The 19,360-nt window shown below is 44.6% G+C and overlaps 1 protein-coding gene and 1 pseudogene across 1 annotated transcript; one reads left to right on the forward strand and one right to left on the reverse strand.

Moving 5' to 3' along the window:
• The first annotated feature begins 7 nt into the window (after positions 1-7).
• Positions 8-8,222, forward strand: LOC102501060 (voltage-dependent anion-selective channel protein 2-like; annotated as a pseudogene).
• A 7,154-nt stretch (positions 8,223-15,376) lies between these two features.
• Positions 15,377-17,047, reverse strand: LOC102500648 (putative uncharacterized protein ZNRD1-AS1). Its single transcript, XM_006160308.3, has 2 exons — positions 16,843-17,047; positions 15,377-16,167 (listed from the first exon to the last, which is right to left on the reverse strand). Exons 1-2 carry the CDS (start codon positions 16,969-16,971, stop codon positions 15,418-15,420), a joined length of 879 nt encoding a protein of 292 aa, XP_006160370.2. The 5' UTR covers positions 16,972-17,047; the 3' UTR covers positions 15,377-15,417.
• Between the last annotated feature and the right edge of the window lie 2,313 nt (positions 17,048-19,360).

Genomic DNA, 19,360 nt, shown 5'->3' on the forward strand with positions numbered 1-19,360 from the left:
GCCTGCCTGGAAGGCACGTGCGTGCAGTGGCTGGGCATACACCTGGAAAACGGGAAGGAGACGCTGCAGCGCGCAGGTAAAAGAGGCTGCCAAACGCCTCCCAGATCTCTCCAGCTGAGCCTTGCCTTCCACCAGGAAAGGAAAGGGACACCCAGCCAGGATAATCCCTTTCCCATTAATTGAGAGGAGTCCTGGATTTTCAGTCCCATACCAAAGTGACAATTCAGAAGCCTCACCTTCTCTCAAGAACATCTGAAGGGTCCAGTCTCTCCAGGGATAAGGGGAGGAGACCATGCTTGAAATAACTGAAATTCCTGTTGACCCTGGCAGCCGCCATGCACCATGGGTCTCACATTGCCCCCCTCTTAACGCCTAAGATCTGACCTCAGCTTTTCTGAGTTACTGGGCTCTCGCCCAGGTCAGAACCAGAAATCCCTTTACTCTCCCTCAGAGCTTGGGGTTCAACTCTAGCCTTTCTCTGATTCTACAGCTTTCCAAGGAATAGCTTATCTCAGAGCCCTAGGTCCAGGCTGGTGTCTGAGTTTTGCACCCCCTCCCTTGATTCCAGCGGTCTTGTCCATACTCAGGATGTCCCATAAGCGAGTGTTGCTGGACTGTCCTTCATGGCAAACTGCCCGAATTTTGACCCTTCTTCTCAGACCCCCCGAAGGCACACGTGACCCACCACCCCACCTCTGACCCTGAGGCCACCCTGAGGTGCTGGGCCCTGGGCTTCTACCCTGCGGAGATCTCCCTGACCTGGCAGCGGGATGGGGAGGACCAGACCCAGGACATGGAGCTGGTGGAGACCAGGCCTGCAGGGGACGGAACCTTCCAGAAGTGGGCGGCCGTGGTGGTGCCTTCTGGAGAGGAGCAGAGATACACGTGCCACGTGCAGCACGAGGGGCTGCCTGAGCCCCTGACCCTGAGATGGGGTAAGGAAGGGAATGGGGGTAAAGCGGGAAGCCCTTCTGGGCATTCTCAGAAGGGTAGGGGCGAGGCATATGGGCCAGGGCCCCTCACCTTCCTTTCTTTTCCCAGAGCCACCTCCTTGGTCCATCAAGAATATCGTTGCCGTGGTTCTCACTGGACCTGGGGTGATACTTGTGGCTATAATTGCAGTTGTGAAGATTGAGAGATCAGGTAGGGAAGTGATATGGTCTTATAAGGTTTTCTCATCCCATTAGGGGATTTCAAGTCCCAAATAGGAGTTTGCACCCCCTGCTCCTTATGAGGCACCATCTGCACACGGTTACCCCACCAGAGGTCCTAAGAGTTCCCTTTTAAAGCACACATGAGGGGCTGGCAAGTGGCATGGTGGTTAAGGGCGCTGGACTCCCACATGGCCGACCATGGTTCAAGTCTCGGACCTGGTGGCTGGCTTTCTCACTTCCTCTCTCTCTCTCTCTGATCAAAGCTGGAAAATAACAATGATAGTAATAATAAATAAAGTTAAATAAAATAATTCTAAAAAAAAAAAGCATACATGAAAATAAACAAGAAACTTTTACCTTGATGATTCTAGTGATAGGGACCTGATCCCCAGTCAGCGGTCAGAGAGGAAGGTCTGTTCTCTACTGTTCTCTACTGGTCCAATGTTCCCATATCTCCCCTTATGCCTCCTGATGGTGCCCTGGGTCTGTAGCCTGTTCCAGCAACTTCCTGGGGTCCAGAACTACTGGTTTTCCAGGACCTCATGGCCCTGCCTCCTCCCTGGCCTCCCGTTGAACATTTTCTTTCCACAGGTGAAAAAGGAGGGTTTTTAGAGAGTGAGGGTCAGGGAAATGGTCACGGAGACCTATTGGATTATGGAGATGAGAGCCATGGGGAGATACCCACCCATAATCCCTCTTCTGGCCACATCTTTTGTGTGCTCTCACCAGGTTTGTTAACCCCCAGGGAGTGACAGTGCTGAGGGTTCTGAGGAATCTCTCATGACTCATAAAGGAGAAATCCTGGAGGCCTAAAGTGGACTAGGGGGTGGGGCAGATGAGACATATCTGTTATAGATTTATTTTTTATAATTTAGTTACATTTGTTTTATACCTCATGGGGGACAATGTAGTTTTTCAAAGCATGCATGTAGTGTGTGATAATCAAATCAAGGATATGGGGCCAGCACGTGGCATAGCAATTAAGGTGCTGGACGCCCACACGTCACCGACTACGGTTTGAGTCCTGGACCTGGTGGCTTGAAACTCTCACTGGATGCATGTACATGCATGCCCAAATTCCTGAGAAGAGAACAGAGAAGAGACTGTGGCATGGCCATCTCCTTAGGAGGGTGATTTCTCACTTTCTATCTCTGGTGAGCACACTCCCCTATAGCAAAAATCTCTCAAAAAAGAAGTACCATATTCTCTTAAACAAAGAACATCACATATGTTGTATCCTGATTGCCATTCTACTTGTTTTATTTTTGTAAACTATGCCATTGAAACCATGCCAGTATGCGAGCTGTGCTGAACAGGATTAAGTGATGCAACATATTCGTGACTTGAGGAGAAAGGACCTGGTGTGGCTGGATCAGCTTAGGGTCAGGCCAGGATCCAGTCCTGAGCCCCTACCTTTCTTGTGTTTCCTTTGTTGTTTCTAGAGAGGATTAGGCTGGTTCTTGTTCTTGTGTACAAGAGTTCTGGTCTCATTCTCATCTTAGTGTCCCTCATCTTGGACAGCAGCAGGAGTAATTTTTCCTGTCATTTCCCCACAAGGTCCATGGTGGGCCCTGGACCCAGAAGTCTCTGTGGTATCAAAAGACAAACTTTCAGATCTCTCCAGCTCTTGCCCTCCTTCTAAGGCTGTTTCCTGGATTGTTCTTTCTGTATTTTCTCCAGGTTAAAGAAACATATGTTGGAACTGAGAGCAGATTCCATAGTTTCTTGCCTTTGATAAATTCCTTTTACTTTTCTGTCTCCTCTGTTCTCCTACTCCACCCCTGCCCTTAGCTCTAGTAACCCTACTGCTGGCTCCTATGTGAACTCATGGATTTGATGAGTCTAATTTTGATTCACAGTTGGCTGGAAAATAAGAGTCCATAAGCCTAGAATAATTTGTTCTGGAAAGGGAAACACAGGTGTGCACTGCAGTGTGCAGGAGGCGAGAGCAGCACTCGAGTCACTGTGAGTGGATGTGTGCTGCTGCTGTCACAGAACAGCATTTAGTCTACATTAATAAAGATGCTGCTTCTGGGGACCAGTAGTTGGCGTAATGGCTATGTCACTGCACTCCCATGTAGTCAACCGTGGTTCGAGTCCCGGACCTGGTGGCTTAAACTCACGCCGGGCATGTGTGCATATGTGCCCCAAGATCCTGAGAGGAGAATGGAGGAGAAGGGATTACGGCATGGCCATCCCCTCTGGGGGGTGATTTCTCGCTTTCTGTCTCTCTGTCTCTGTCTTTCTGGTGAGTGCACGCGCCCTATAGCAAAAACCTCTCAAAAAAAAAAATAGTAAAAAAAAAAAAAATTGTGCTGCTTCTGGAATAGGGAGGTACTCTCCATTGGTCATTCATCTTTTCCATATTTACTGAATGCTGGCTCTATAAAATGCTGCTTTTACGTCTGAACACTAAGAACAGACGAGAATGGCCAGCTTGTGGAGCACCACGCTCTACTGGGAAGGCAGACTGTATACCATAAGCAGAGTAAAGGAAGGTGTATGTTAGGAGGAGGTAAGTGGCTAGCCACGGAAGTCACAGTGGTAACAGAATGGTCCGCAATGCTGAAGCCAGTGGAAGGTCCCTGACTCACATCTCTAGGTCTCCCCACACATGCTAGATGTGCATGTGTGCTCATAATCCTTGCTGGCAAAGGGCGGGAATGGATCACGGTGTGAAGACTCTGCTGGGGCGCCAGTCTGTCTGCCTGCCTCAGGGAAGAAATGAACGTTTTTGGATTTTTTTTTTTCCTGAGAGGTTTTTGCTATAGGGTGCGTCCACTTACCAGAAAAACAGAGAGAGATAGAGAGACAGAAAGCGAGAAATCACCCCCAGGAGGGATGGCCTCACCACAATCCCTTCTCCTCCATTCTCCTCTCGGGATCTTGGGCATGCACACACACGCAACTGGCTTGAGTTTAAGCCACCGGGTTCAGGACACAAACCGCAGTTGACTACGTGGGAGTCCAGCGACATAGCCATTACGCCAACTGCTGGTCCCATTGGTTTGTTTTTAAAAGAGAGTGGTAAGTGCTCTGGGTAAAGTCATCCAGAGGGTACGTATGTGTGGAGAGGGAAGATGGCTTACTATATGGCCGACATGGACATCATCAAGGTGAACTTTCAGGGAAGAGTTGAGGGATATGAGTTGTCCTTAGGATGTATGGAGGACGTTCTTCCAGACAGGGAAACCCTCAGTGCTGGTGCATAGTGCACAGGCAGCATGTCAGTGTGTTCCAGGAAGAGAAGAGGCCAAGGCTGGCTGGAGTGGGGAGTAACTGAGATGGGGTCAGAGACATGACCAGTTCATGTAGGCCTGGAGGGTGTGAGAAGGATCCTTACTTTGCTGAGGTGGAAGTTACGAGACAGCTCTAAGCAGAACAGAGACCTGGTACACCTGATCTTTTGAAAGGATCACTGGCTGCTGTGCTAAGAATAAATTTGAGAGGTGAGGGGCAAGTGAGAACGCAGGGGAAACTGTAGGAAACCAGTGCATTATTCCGGGCTAGAGGTCTTGGTTGCTTTGCCTGGGGTGTGAACAAAGAGGAGTGGGAAGTGACTAGATTATGAATTTATTTATTTATTTAGTCATAGGTGTGTGCACTTGCGGGTTGGAGGAGAGCAGGGAGAAGGGGAGAGAGAGAAAGTGAGAAGTCACCCTTCAGGAGGAATGGCTATGCTGTAATCCCTTCTCCATTCTTCTCTCGGGATTCTGGGTATACACGCACATGTGTCTAGAATGTTTTCAAGTCACTGGGTTTGATATTCAGACTGCACAGTCAGCCATGTAGGATCCAGCCACCTTAAACTCCACACCACCTGCTGACCAATTCTGTATATATTTTAATATGGGCTTTATGGCATTTCCTATTGGATCAAATCTGGGGTAAGAGGACAGTAAGTCAAGGAAGACACCAAAAATTTCACACTGTACAAACAGAAAGGTGAAGTTGCTGTTAGCAGAGATGGAGAAGATTCTGAAAGGAGCATATTTGAGGTGAGGGAACCAGGCATTTGATTTAGGAAAGGTTGAAGCTGAGGTGTCTATTAGAAATTCAAATGAGGGGACCAGCAGATGGCGTAATGGTTACATTGCCTGACTCCCACATAGTCAACCGTGGTTCAAGACCCAGACCTGGCAGCTTAAATCTCATGCTGGGTGCATGTGTATGTGTGCTCAACATCCTGTGAGGAGAATGGACGAGAAGGGATTGTGGCATGGTCATCCCCCCAGGGGTGACTTCCCACTTTTTGTCTCTCTTTCTCTGTCTCTCTCTGTCTCTGTCCCATGAGCACATGTGCTCTACAGCAAATGTCTCTCTAAAAAAAAAAAGGAAAAAGAAATTCAAGTGAGGTAATTGGTTTGGCAGTGGGATGACAAATATGGAGACATTTAGAAGGAATGTCTGGGGACAAGCAGTTAGTGTAATGGCTATATCACTGGAACCCCATGTAGTCGACTGCGGTTCAAGTTCTGGACCCAGTGGCTTAAACTCACACCAGGCGCGTGTGTGCGTGTGCCCAAGATCCCAAGAGGAGAATGGAGGAGAAGGGGGGTGATTTCTCACTTTCTGTCTCTGTCTCTCTGTGTCTTTCTGGTGAGCACACACTCCTTTTAGTAAAAACCTCTCAATAAAAAAAAAATGGAAGGAATGTCTGGATGAAGACAGAGTATAGGAGGTGATGTCAGTCTTAAGAACTGTTGAGGGCACCAACGGTGTCTATGGCTGGAGAAGAGAAAAGAAACAAGGGCTGAACAAGCAATCTGCTCAAACCACATACCCGGAGCAGGCTGTACCATTCTGGCGCTATACCTGGTGCTTAAGGCAGCTGGGTGGTGATAGTGCAGTTCAAGTCGCTGATCCAGTGGCTTCTGAAACATGAGGGGCACGTACATGCATGCCCAAAATCTTGAAAGGAGGGAGAAATGGAGAAGGGACAATGGCATGACCATACCCTTATCTGGAGTGCTGTCTCATTTTCTTTCTCTCTCTGGTGAGTGCATACTCTCCAGAAAAAATATTTTTTAAAATGTCTGGCAACAAATAAAATAACTAGGAAGGAAAACAGTATGACCCACGAGGCAGAGAGAAACAATCTAAACTAATTTGAGAATGACATAGATATTGGAATTAAATAATTTTATTAAAAGTTGTAACTGGACTAGCCCCTTAACCCAGTGGGTAAGGGAACCCAATTCCACATAGCCAATGTGGTCCAAATGGTTTGAAAAGCATGCTGTGTGTGCATGCCCAAAATCCTGACAGAATAGAAAAATGGAGAAGGGATTGCTGCATGACCACACTCCATCAGGGAGTGCTTTTTCCCTCACTCGGTTTCTCTCTCTCTCTCTTTGGTGAGTACATGTGCCTCTGGCAATTAAAAAATAAAAAAGTTGTAACTGTTCAAAACATACATACATAAAAAAGAAAGCTGTATAAAAGACCAAATGAAAATTAATTCTATAACTGAAAGTGTCTGAGATAAAAGTATGCTGGATGTGAGATGGAATTGATGATAGATTTGATACTGTAGAAGAAAAGATTAGTTACCTTGCAGACATAGCGATGGAAACTTTCCAAATTTATATAAAGTAATTATTACAACATATTCTTAAGTTTGCAACATATTTAGGTATGATATATATATATATATACAGCACAAAAAGGAAAAAGGAGAAATAAAGTTGTAGAGAGAAACACTTTCCTCTTTTTGAATTTACTCAATATGAATTTGATTCTGATAAGATGTATATGGTTCACTTCACCCTCCAGCTACTGCAGCTGCACCTGGAGCCCAAGCAAGGCCAGCGGTCTCAACTACGAGCAGAGTGGTGGAGATGGTCCCCCTCAGACCACCAGATCATCTCTTCCTGCGGCCTCACCATGGCAACCTATGGACAGACCTGTGAGAGGCCAATGTGTGTTCCTCTATCATATGCTGACCTTGGCAAAGCTGCCAGAGATATTTTCAACAAAGGATTTAGTTTTGAGCTGGTGAAACTAGATGTGAAAACAGAGTCACACAGTGGTGTGGAATTCTCAAAGTCAGGTTTATCTAATACAGACACCAGTAAAGTTACTGGAACCTTGGAGACGAAATATAAATGGTGTGGGGACCAGCAGGTGGCATGGTGGGTAAGGCGTTGGCACTCCCACATGGCCAACCATGGTTCGAGTCCTGGACTTGGTGGCTTGCTTTCTCACTGTCCCCCTCTCTCTGGGCAAATTAAAATAAATAAATGAATAAATAAAATTAAATAAATAATTCTTTAAAAAAAAAAAGACAAATATAAATGGTGTGAGCATGGTCTGACTTTCACAGAAAAACAGAGCACTGATAACACTCTGGGAACAGAAATCACAATTGACCAGATTTGCCAAGGTCTGAAACTGACATTTGATACTACCTTCTCACCAAACACGGGAAAGAAAAGTTGTAAAATCAAGTCCTCTTATGGAGTGTATAAACCTTGGCTGTGATGTTGACTTTGATTTTGCTGGACCTGCAGTCCGTGGCTCAGCTGTCTTTGGCTAGGAAGGCTGGCTTGCTGGCTACCAAATGACCTTTGACAGTGCCAGATCGAAACTGACAAGGAATAACTTTGCAGTGGGCTACAGGACGGGGGACTTCCAGCTACCTACTGAGGTCAATGATGGGACAGAATATGGAGGGTCAAATTTTCAGAAAGTATGTGAAGATCTCGACACATCAGTAAGCCTTGCTTGGACATCACGTACCAACTGCACTCGTTTGGCATTGCTGCTAAATATCAGTTGGATCCTACTGCATCCATTTCTGCAAAAGTCAACAACTCTAGTTTAATTGGAGAGGGCTACACTCAGACCCTGAGGCCTGGTGTGAAGCTTACACTGCTCTGGTGGATGGGAAGAGCATTAATGCTGGAGGCCACAAACTTGGGCTTGCTGAAAGAAACCTCGGGATGGGGAACCAGCAGTTAGCGTAATGGCTATGTCGCTGGACTCCCACGTAGTCGACCGCGGTTCGTGTCCCTGACCCAGTGGCTTAAAACTCACGCCAGGCGCGTGTGCGTGCGTGCCCAAGATCCCGAGAGGAGAATGGAGAAGGGAGTGCGGTGTGACCATCCCCCCTGGGGGGCGATTTCTCGCTTTCTGTCTCTCTGTCTTTCTCTGTCTGTCTGGCGAGTGCACGTGCCCTATAGCGACAAATCTCTCAAAAAAAAAAAAAAAGAAAAGAAAAGAAAAGAAACCTCGGGATGGATATCATATTTGGCCTTAATATATTTCCATCGTGACCAGCAGGCTTCTCCCCACAAGAAGGGGATCAAAAGAGGGTGATCTAAACCAGAGCTGTATTTAAATTTTTAGACAATTGTTAGCTGGTTTCTAGTTGAGTTGGTTATCTAGTTACCAGTGCTGCAGTCATGCAGTCACCTATACCTTATTTAAATGTATTTAACTGTTACATGCGCTACCCACCAATAATAAATAGACCTTTATGAAAACTGCGTGCATGTTTGTTTTTATGTTCCTTTTATCATTGAATGTTGCCATTAAATGAGATGGATCAGTGGCTGTCTTAAGATAAGGTTAAAAACTTTTTCTTAAATTCAGCCATCATTAGAATTACTTTTGGTATCCCATAACATTGCAAATTATAAATAAAACAAGTGTATATAATTAGTGGCTCCAAGTATTTACAGAGTTAAAAATTTGCCAGCTGGGGTCAGATCTCCCTGGTATCTAAATATAAATAAAAAATACTTTACTTTTCTGGTGAGCATTGTGCTCTTTACCCAGAAAAAAAGAAGATGTCTATGGTAAGTACTAGAGTAATCAGTATGGAAACAGCTCAAAACTGACTGAGAAGATAACAGTGAAGAGGCTTTTGCTGCCCGAAGCTATCCTGCCCAGTAGCCACCAGGTCCCTTCCATGTGTCTGGAGCCGGCTTGCTCTGGAGCTGTGCACCAGTGTTAGGACACACGCTGCCGTGAGCTGGCTTGATCCTGAAAGCTGTGAGCTTGCTATACAAGAGGAAAGTGGGGGGAGAAAACCAAGAGAAGGGCAAAGGGCAGGAGCAGCTCATATTAGGTGGTGTTTCATGGCTTTTATGGCACTTTAACATAACTTACCTCATTTGAATGATGAGATAAAACTGAGTTTGGAATTGAGAGACTCGTTTCAAGTGTCAATTCTGCTATTTCCCAATTCTCAGCAACATAGCCATTACGCTAACTGCTGATTCCCTGAGTTTGGAATTGAGAGACTTGTTTCAAGTGTCAATTCTGCTACTTCCCAATTCTGTACTCTATCAGGTCTAAGTCATACAGTGCTTGAAGGCTAAAAATTTCGGACTAAAACTATTACACAGCCCTTGAAATTGTTACAGTCCTCCACCTTCAAGGGACTCCAGCACTCTTGTACGAAAAGGGAACTGACTTCTTATACTCTCTGGGACCCTTTCCTTCAGAATTCAATAAAACTTTATCATGCTGCCAGCTGCCTTGAGGAGAGGGAGAGTGTCACCTTGTTTAGAAGGTAATGGAAAGAAGTTTCTACAAAAAAAGCACAGAGGGGGAAAAAATCCTGAACTTAAAGAAGAAGTGCGTTAAAAAGACAGCTAAGTAAAGATATTCTAGTACCTCAACTGAAATATAAGAAAGTGAGGTAACTACGTGGACAGGAGGAAGAGGGTATAGTGGTACAGTGACAGCTGTTTTGGTGTTTTGAACCTGGCTCTCTTAGACACACCAAGTTGTTAACACATGCCTTCTTTCTTTCAACATTTTTTTTTTTTGAGAGGTTTTTGCTATAGGGTGCGTGCGCTCGCCAGACAAACAGAGAGAGACAGAGAGATAGAAAGCGAGAAATCACCCCCCAGGGGGGATGGTCATACCACAATCCCTTCTCCTGCATTTCCCTCTCAGGATCTTGGGCATGCACGCACACGCGCCCGGCGTGAGTTTAAGTCACCGGGTCCGGGACTCGAACCGTGGTTGACTACATAGGAGTCAAGAGAGAGAGAAAGCAACCCCACTGCTGGTCCCTCAACATTTTTTTTTTAATTGCCAGGGAGCATGTGCACTCTAACTAGAGAGAGAGAGAGAGAGAGAAAGAGAGAGAGAAAGCAACCCCTCATGGGGCGTAGTCACACTGCAATCCTTTCTCTTCCATATCTCCATCCTCCCAGTATTTCGGGTATGCACATACAAGCACTCAGCATGTTTCTGAAGCTGCCAGGGTCTGGATTCAAACCACAGATGGCTAGGTAGGACCCAGTTCCCTTAACCACTAGACCACAGAGCTGGCCCTCGACAAATATTAAGAGTCTATTATATGCCAGACTCTACAGAACAGACTGACAGGTAAAAACCACATGGAATGGGAATCAACAAGCTTCAAGACCACACCTGTCATATAAATGTATTACAGCTGACGTACCTTGGAGAAATTCTTGCACAGAGGCACTAGAACATGTTAAAGGAATGTCTACAGAAGTATCATTAATTACAGAATATAAATCAAAAATTGGAAACAGCCCAAATGACATCAACAGAATAGGTAATTAAGTTGTGGCATATTCATGCCATAGAAATGAATTATAGTACCACACATCAACACAGATGAATCCAAAACTAATAATGAACCAAAGAAGTCAGTCATATACAGTGTAATTCCATTTATATAAAGATTATAAATGAGCAGTGGTAAAAAAATGGTATCACTGAGGGATACAAATAGAGATGGTCAAAGTAGATGGCAATTCCCACAAAATTCAAAATAGCGGTTGCTTCTAGCCATGAGGAAGAGGGTGCGAGTGGGAGAGTACATAGGGAACCCTGGGTGTGGTGATGCTCCATTTCTCAGACTGAGCAAGGGGCATCGGACATTTATTACTGTTCTTCCAACTGCACATACACATTTTCATTTACACATTACAGTTCGTACTGAAAAGAAAAATTAGGGACCAGCAGTTGGCGTAGTGGCCAACTGGATTCCCATGTAGTTGATCACAGTTTGAGTCCCAGACCTGGTGGCTTAAACTCACGCCGGGTGCATGTGCGTGCGTGCCCAAGATCCTCAGAGGAGAATGGAGGAGAAGGGACTGCGTTGTGGCCGTCCCCCCAGGGGGTGATTTCTCACTTTCTGTCTCTGTCTGTCTCTGTCTGTCTCTTTCTTTCTCACGAGTGCACATGCCCTATAGCAAAAACCTCTCCAAAAAAAAGAAAAAAGGCCAGTCCTATAGCCTAGTGGTTAAGGCAGTCTGAGCGCCTGCCTCTGCACCTTAGAAAACACGCTGGGTATGTGTATGTCCTGACAAGATGGAGAAATGGAAGTCATTGTGGCATGACCCCACCCCACTGGGGATACTTTCTCCTTCTTCTCTCTCTCTGACGAGCACACACACCCTCTGGCAATAATAAAAAAAAGAAAACGGGCCCAAAAAAGGCATTAAGTGTGACTCAGGATTTAAGCAAGTGTGTTTAGGAGTACTATGGTCTTTTTCACACAGTACAAAGAAATAAGATGAATACAGTTTGTGAAGCAGAAATGATGGGTGTAAGTTTGGATAGACAATCCCTTTAACCATTTTATTCTTAGTCACTTTAGATGTGAAATTGCCCTATGATCGCCAGTTGCTTTTATGCTAGACTTGAGGCAAAAAAGGGAGTTGAATTCACCAATTCATGCCCAGCACTGAAAATCTCCACGGTAAATAATTACTAACAGGTATGTATTGGGCTGCTTTTCAGTGCCCTCATTTCAGAGGGTCTGTCATTATCTTGTTGATTTGGATTTTTAATTTTTCTGCCTTTCACATTCTGATGATCTACTTCTGTGCTAGGTGTAGAATCTTAAGCCTGGACATGATAATGGAAAACCGGAGAACAGACAAAGTTTGCACGAGGCAAATCCAGTGGGTTGGAATGAGAGTTTGGTGTGCATCCTAGCCAAATTCGAAAAGCAGTAAAGAGGGGCCGGTTTGTGAACCCAATGTTAGCAATTCATTTATCTCATGTCTATGCAGAAGTTATCTACATTGCTTTTTTTTTCTCTTAAAGAGTTATTTCATTTGACCTTATTTATTTAATTTGACCAGAGAGGGACACAGTGAGTGAGAAAGAGAGAGAGAAAGAAAGTCATCAGGTCCGGGACTTGAACCATGGTCGGCCATGTGGGTGTCCAGAGCCCTTAGCCACCACACCACCTGCTGATCCCTCTACATTGCTTTTTTTTTCTCTTAAAGAGTTATTTCATTTGACCTTATTTATTTAATTTGACCAGAGAGGGACACAGTGAGTGAGAAAGAGAGAGAGAAAGAAAGTCATCAGGTCCGGGACTTGAACCATGGTCGGCCATGTGGGTGTCCAGAGCCCTTAGCCACCACACCACCTGCTGATCCCTCTACATTGCTTTTTTTTTCTCTTAAAGAGTTATTTCATTTGACCTTATTTATTTAATTTGACCAGAGAGGGACACAGTGAGTGAGAAAGAGAGAGAGAAAGAAAGTCATCAGGTCCGGGACTTGAACCATGGTCGGCCATGTGGGTGTCCAGAGCCCTTAGCCACCACACCACCTGCTGATCCCTCTACATTGCTTTTTTTTTCTCTTAAAGAGTTATTTCATTTGACCTTATTTATTTAATTTGACCAGAGAGGGACACAGTGAGTGAGAAAGAGAGAGAGAAAGAAAGTCATCAGGTCCGGGACTTGAACCATGGTCGGCCATGTGGGTGTCCAGAGCCCTTAGCCACCACACCACCTGCTGATCCCTCTACATTGCTTTTTTTTTCTCTTAAAGAGTTATTTCATTTGACCTTATTTATTTAATTTGACCAGAGAGGGACACAGTGAGTGAGAAAGAGAGAGAGAAAGAAAGTCATCAGGTCCGGGACTTGAACCATGGTCGGCCATGTGGGTGTCCAGAGCCCTTAGCCACCACACCACCTGCTGATCCCTCTACATTGCTTTTTTTTTCTCTTAAAGAGTTATTTCATTTGACCTTATTTATTTAATTTGACCAGAGAGGGACACAGTGAGTGAGAAAGAGAGAGAGAAAGAAAGTCATCAGGTCCGGGACTTGAACCATGGTCGGCCATGTGGGTGTCCAGAGCCCTTAGCCACCACACCACCTGCTGATCCCTCTACATTGCTTTTTTTTTCTCTTAAAGAGTTATTTCATTTGACCTTATTTATTTAATTTGACCAGAGAGGGACACAGTGAGTGAGAAAGAGAGAGAGAAAGAAAGTCATCAGGTCCGGGACTTGAACCATGGTCGGCCATGTGGGTGTCCAGAGCCCTTAGCCACCACACCACCTGCTGATCCCTCTACATTGCTTTTTTTTTCTCTTAAAGAGTTATTTCATTTGACCTTATTTATTTAATTTGACCAGAGAGGGACACAGTGAGTGAGAAAGAGAGAGAGAAAGAAAGTCATCAGGTCCGGGACTTGAACCATGGTCGGCCATGTGGGTGTCCAGAGCCCTTAGCCACCACACCACCTGCTGATCCCTCTACATTGCTTTTTTTTTCTCTTAAAGAGTTATTTCATTTGACCTTATTTATTTAATTTGACCAGAGAGGGACACAGTGAGTGAGAAAGAGAGAGAGAAAGAAAGTCATCAGGTCCGGGACTTGAACCATGGTCGGCCATGTGGGTGTCCAGAGCCCTTAGCCACCACACCACCTGCTGATCCCTCTACATTGCTTTTTTTTTCTCTTAAAGAGTTATTTCATTTGACCTTATTTATTTAATTTGACCAGAGAGGGACACAGTGAGTGAGAAAGAGAGAGAGAAAGAAAGTCATCAGGTCCGGGACTTGAACCATGGTCGGCCATGTGGGTGTCCAGAGCCCTTAGCCACCACACCACCTGCTGATCCCTCTACATTGCTTTTTTTTTCTCTTAAAGAGTTATTTCATTTGACCTTATTTATTTAATTTGACCAGAGAGGGACACAGTGAGTGAGAAAGAGAGAGAGAAAGAAAGTCATCAGGTCCGGGACTTGAACCATGGTCGGCCATGTGGGTGTCCAGAGCCCTTAGCCACCACACCACCTGCTGATCCCTCTACATTGCTTTTTTTTTCTCTTAAAGAGTTATTTCATTTGACCTTATTTATTTAATTTGACCAGAGAGGGACACAGTGAGTGAGAAAGAGAGAGAGAAAGAAAGTCATCAGGTCCGGGACTTGAACCATGGTCGGCCATGTGGGTGTCCAGAGCCCTTAGCCACCACACCACCTGCTGATCCCTCTACATTGCTTTTTTTTTCTCTTAAAGAGTTATTTCATTTGACCTTATTTATTTAATTTGACCAGAGAGGGACACAGTGAGTGAGAAAGAGAGAGAGAAAGAAAGTCATCAGGTCCGGGACTTGAACCATGGTCGGCCATGTGGGTGTCCAGAGCCCTTAGCCACCACACCACCTGCTGATCCCTCTACATTGCTTTTTAAAATATCTTTAAGGAATAGGTAGCCTCTGAAATATAAAGGACACGAAACCGATACTAATGTAGGATGATCTCTCATAATAAACACTGTTTAAAGACAGAAAGCAGGGGCCAGCAGGTGGAGAGTAACCATGAAGGGTTGGGAGTAGGAAGAATAGGAGACGCTGATTAGAACAATTCCCCACTGTCACCCAATCTGGGTCTTCCCAAATGGTGAAACATTTATGAAACTAATACATGCAGATGCTTCACAAAAATCATAATTCTCCCATAAATCCTCCTTGCTATGAAATACTTTATTCCCACTTTACAAATGGGGCACATAAAAACAAAACAAAACAAAACAAATGGGGCACATAAGCAGATAAAGCACTTTGAACGAACATGGGACAACTAAAAGTAGCTAAGTTAGTTTTCAAGTCCAGATCTATTTTATATTCTTTATCTGATACATATGAGAACATTTCCTGAACCCTGGGGAGAGATGAGAACTAGCATTTCAACAACAAACAGAGTCTGGGGCCAGCAGGTGGTGTGGAGATTAAGGTCTGATCCCACAGGGCTGGGTGCGTGGCTTGAGTCCTGGACCCGGTGGCTTGAAAACATGTCAGGCACGTGTGCATGCGTGCCCAAAATCCTGAGAGGAGAATAGAGAAGGGATTGCTGTGTGTCCCACTCCCCGGGGGTGGGGGGTGGGGCGATTTCTCACTGTCTCTCTGAGCTGTCTCTCTGGTGTGCACATATGCCCCATAGCAAAAATAGAAAGAAAGAAGTCTACTTAAGACATCCAAGAGAAGTGATTTTATTGTAAAATCGTTAACATTTCCCTACTTTTTTGCCTTTCCTATTTGACTTTTCAGAAAGGGTGGCACGGCCAAGAATTTCCTTAAGAATGGTTTTGTAATTTTATCAGCTTCTTCTCTCTCAGACTTTTCCATAAGAATATTCACTTTAATCAGACTTCTGCGTGGCTGGAAAAGTGGGTATGCAGTAACCCTCTCCAACTCTTTCATCTCTTCCTTTACTTTCTCATGCTTCTGACGGGTAGGAGGCTGGCTGTAGCTTTTTCTCAAGATCCTTTCCTGGAGCCTTTGCTCTATAAGTTCTCTCCCTCTAATCATGCGCTCCTGGTGACCTCTGATTTGAATCTGCTCCCTCTTATTTACCTGCTTTCTCTGTGCGTTTTGGATGCCATGATCTTCTGGTATAATTTTTGGTAACGTTATTTCACTTGGGGGTCGGAATATTTTTTTAAATGTTTTGTTATTAAGTTCTCTGGCCTGGCCTGCCCGGTATATGTGCCTTTCGATATGTTTCATCTCTCTTGTGGGTACCAAATAGTGCCGTTTTGGTACCTCTATGCTTTTCATTGTTTTCTCCTCCGTCTTCTTCTTGACTTCAAGGCCTGTCCCTTCTTCTTTCATGATTTCCTCTATCCTTCTATTATAATACGACTCTGCTTTGGCAAACCAGTAGTCAAGAGAAAGAGCCTGTTCCTTGCAGAGTGTTTCACACTCCTCCTGATATTTTTGAATTATCAACTGTCTTGCTGCTGTTGTATGTGCACCACCTAGATTCTGTCAAAGTGAGGTTTAGAATTTTATAATGTGATCATTTCTCCTGTGAACACCTTTAAACAGGAGGCTATTCTCTTCACTGACATCATGAAAAAACGTGTTGTTTAATTTAAATTTAATTTAATAACTGTGATTTTACTTCCATTACTCCCAGAAGGGCCTGTGAGTTCAGAAAATATCAAGTATCCACCACCACAAATCAAATAACTAGTTTTAAATGTATATAGTGTAGGGAGTTTTCAAAGTGCTACTTTGTTTTGCAAGTGTAGGATATAGCTGGAAAACATTTGCCAGTGTAGATATAGTACCTGAAAGTGTCACTTGAGCAGGAGGATTTTATTTTATTTTTTAGAGGTTTTTGCTATAGGGTGCATGCACTCGCCAGACAGACAGACAGAGATAGAGAGACAGAAAGCGAGAAATCACCCCCCAGGGGGGATGGCCACACCGCAGTCCCTTCTCCTCCATTCTCCTCTCAGGATCTTGGGCACGCAAGCACACGCACCCAGAGTGAGTTTAAGCCCCCGGGTCTGGGACTTGAACCATGGTCGACTACGTGGGAGTCCAGCGACATAGCCATTATGCCAACTGCTGGTCCCGGGCAGGAGGATTTTAAACCTAAAATCCCTTCCCCAAGTATTTCCAAACTGTATGATGTGAAGTTAATGTATTTACCAAGATCTTTTTCTCCAGTGGGGACTGCTGACCTGCAGCAATCCTAGGATCTTCAGATACTTTAGCCCAGGCTAATCTGAAAGGTAAAAAACAAAGGTAATTTAAAATGTGGTAGGTGTCAGAACACATTTGCTCACATATTGTCTGAGCTAAGGAACCCAATTGTTCTGGCCAAGACCCATGGGTATTTCCTTCACAAAGAAAATACTTGTTCATAGGCAGGACCATAGCAGGGCCGTTTCCCCCATGGGAAACCACTACATTCCCATGGAGAATAATGAATGCTGTTTTAATAAGATCTTTGTTTTCAAGTGAGCTAAAAGCATACTTATCCTGTGGCTATAGGGTGCATGCACTCGCCAGACAGACAGACAGAGATAGAGAGACAGAAAGCGAGAAATCACCCCCCAGGGGGGATGGCCACACCGCAGTCCCTTCTCCTCCATTCTCCTCTCAGGATCTTGGGCACGCAAGCACACGCACCCAGAGTGAGTTTAAGCCCCCGGGTCTGGGACTTGAACCATGGTCGACTACGTGGGAGTCCAGCGACATAGCCATTATGCCAACTGCTGGTCCCGGGCAGGAGGATTTTAAACCTAAAATCCCTTCCCCAAGTATTTCCAAACTGTATGATGTGAAGTTAATGTATTTACCAAGATCTTTTTCTCCAGTGGGGACTGCTGACCTGCAGCAATCCTAGGATCTTCAGATACTTTAGCCCAGGCTAATCTGAAAGGTAAAAAACAAAGGTAATTTAAAATGTGGTAGGTGTCAGAACACATTTGCTCACATATTGTCTGAGCTAAGGAACCCAATTGTTCTGGCCAAGACCCATGGGTATTTCCTTCACAAAGAAAATACTTGTTCATAGGCAGGACCATAGCAGGGCCGTTTCCCCCATGGGAAACCACTACATTCCCATGGAGAATAATGAATGCTGTTTTAATAAGATCTTTGTTTTCAAGTGAGCTAAAAGCATACTTATCCTGTGGGCTCAGTGTGAGCCATTTTGAGTCTTGTATTGATGGTTGGGAAGGGGAAGCGACAGGCTCCTTGGTGAGGTGTTCCTCATATATATCAGATTGCTCAGTCCTCCAACTTCCTATTTCTTCTGACATAATTCTATGCTTCCGTTTTAGCACTTCTTTCTGCAATTTCTCCAGCCGAGCTTTCTCTGCTTCTATCTTTACAAACAGCATTTCTGCCCTCTAATCTTTTCTTCCAAAATTGTTCTTATTTAATCAACCACTCCCCTGCTTGACCACTTTACACTGCCAGTCATCCTTCACCCTAAATCCATTATGAGACAGCTCCCTGCTGAAACTTTCAGGATGGAAATTTATGGTTACTCTACGGTTATTTATAGGGCAGGCTGATGGCAACACAAGTGAAAACTACCAACTTTATGTGTCGTCCCTGGTCTAATCTGAGTTTACTGTGAGGTCGTGTTTAAGCCACTGAGGATGTCTGGCATTTCATCTCTGTGCCTTTTTCATAGCACTTAAGAGTTAAAAGCGTGGGCTTTGTATAATTGAAAATGGCTAAATCTGAACCTAGTTTCATCATTTCTAGGTGTGTGACTCAGAACAAGTTAACTTCTCTATCAGTTTCATTATCGACAAAATGGAAATACAAGTAAGTCCCTGACTCTCTTATAAAGTCTTTCTGGCCTATTCTATTTCAGAGTGATTCTGCTTTTCTCTAAAATGTACTACTTTTTGGAGGGGAGGGAGAGGTTTTTGCTATAGGGCGCATGAGCTCACCAGACAGAGAGATAGAAGTGTGCTCACCAGACAGAGATAAAAAGCGAGAAATCACCCCCCAGGGGGGATGGCCACACCACAATCCCTTCTCCTCCATTCTCCTCTCAGGATCTTGGGCACGCACACACACGCACCCGGCATGAGTTTTAAGCCACCGAGTCCAGGACACAAACCGCGGTCGACTATGTGGGAGTCCAGTGACATAGCCATTATGCTAACTGCTGGTCCCTAAAATGTACTACTTTTTACTTCCACAACTCATTTGAAAATTTATCATTGATTACATTGTGGTATCTGTACTCACATACCACTTTTAACATTTTGATGCTGAAATTTAGGCTGATAAAGAGTGGGGACTATAGTATATATCTACAAGCATAATGATGTCTTTATATCCAGAGAGGATCTTCCATCAACTATTCAGTCTCCCTGCCTTCTTAGGCACATTCTCATCTGCCTGTGTTTACCTATTTTGAGAGCCTCTTTCTCTCTTACAGTCTCCATAACATTGAACCTATCTTTTTATTAAACTGTTTACCAGTCCTTGAAGTTTATGGTGTGTGTGTTCTATATACCAGCCCTGAGCTTTCACATTTTCTACCTACTAAAGTGCTTTCATTGAGGTCTACTCAGTTGTGCTCCTTGAGGTTAAAGAACAGATTTCAACTTTGCAATCCTAGCATCAGCTTGAGCCTGGCACGGGTGCTCAACACTCAATAAATACAACTGAGTACACTGTAAGCTTTTGTTGGGAA

This window comes from Tupaia chinensis, unplaced genomic scaffold, assembly GCF_000334495.1.
Source record: "Tupaia chinensis unplaced genomic scaffold, TupChi_1.0 Scaffold000678_1, whole genome shotgun sequence".
In the NCBI taxonomy this organism is placed as follows: domain Eukaryota; kingdom Metazoa; phylum Chordata; class Mammalia; order Scandentia; family Tupaiidae; genus Tupaia; species Tupaia belangeri.

Coding starts and splice junctions, on each gene's coding strand:
- LOC102500648 (XM_006160308.3), bottom strand. CDS start 16,971: ATGTGTTCTGACACCTACCACATTTTAAATTACCTTTGTTTTTTACCT. Junction 16,168..16,842: donor CACTGGAGAAAAAGATCTTG/GTAAATACATTA, acceptor TCACTTTGACAG/AATCTAGGTGGTGCACATAC.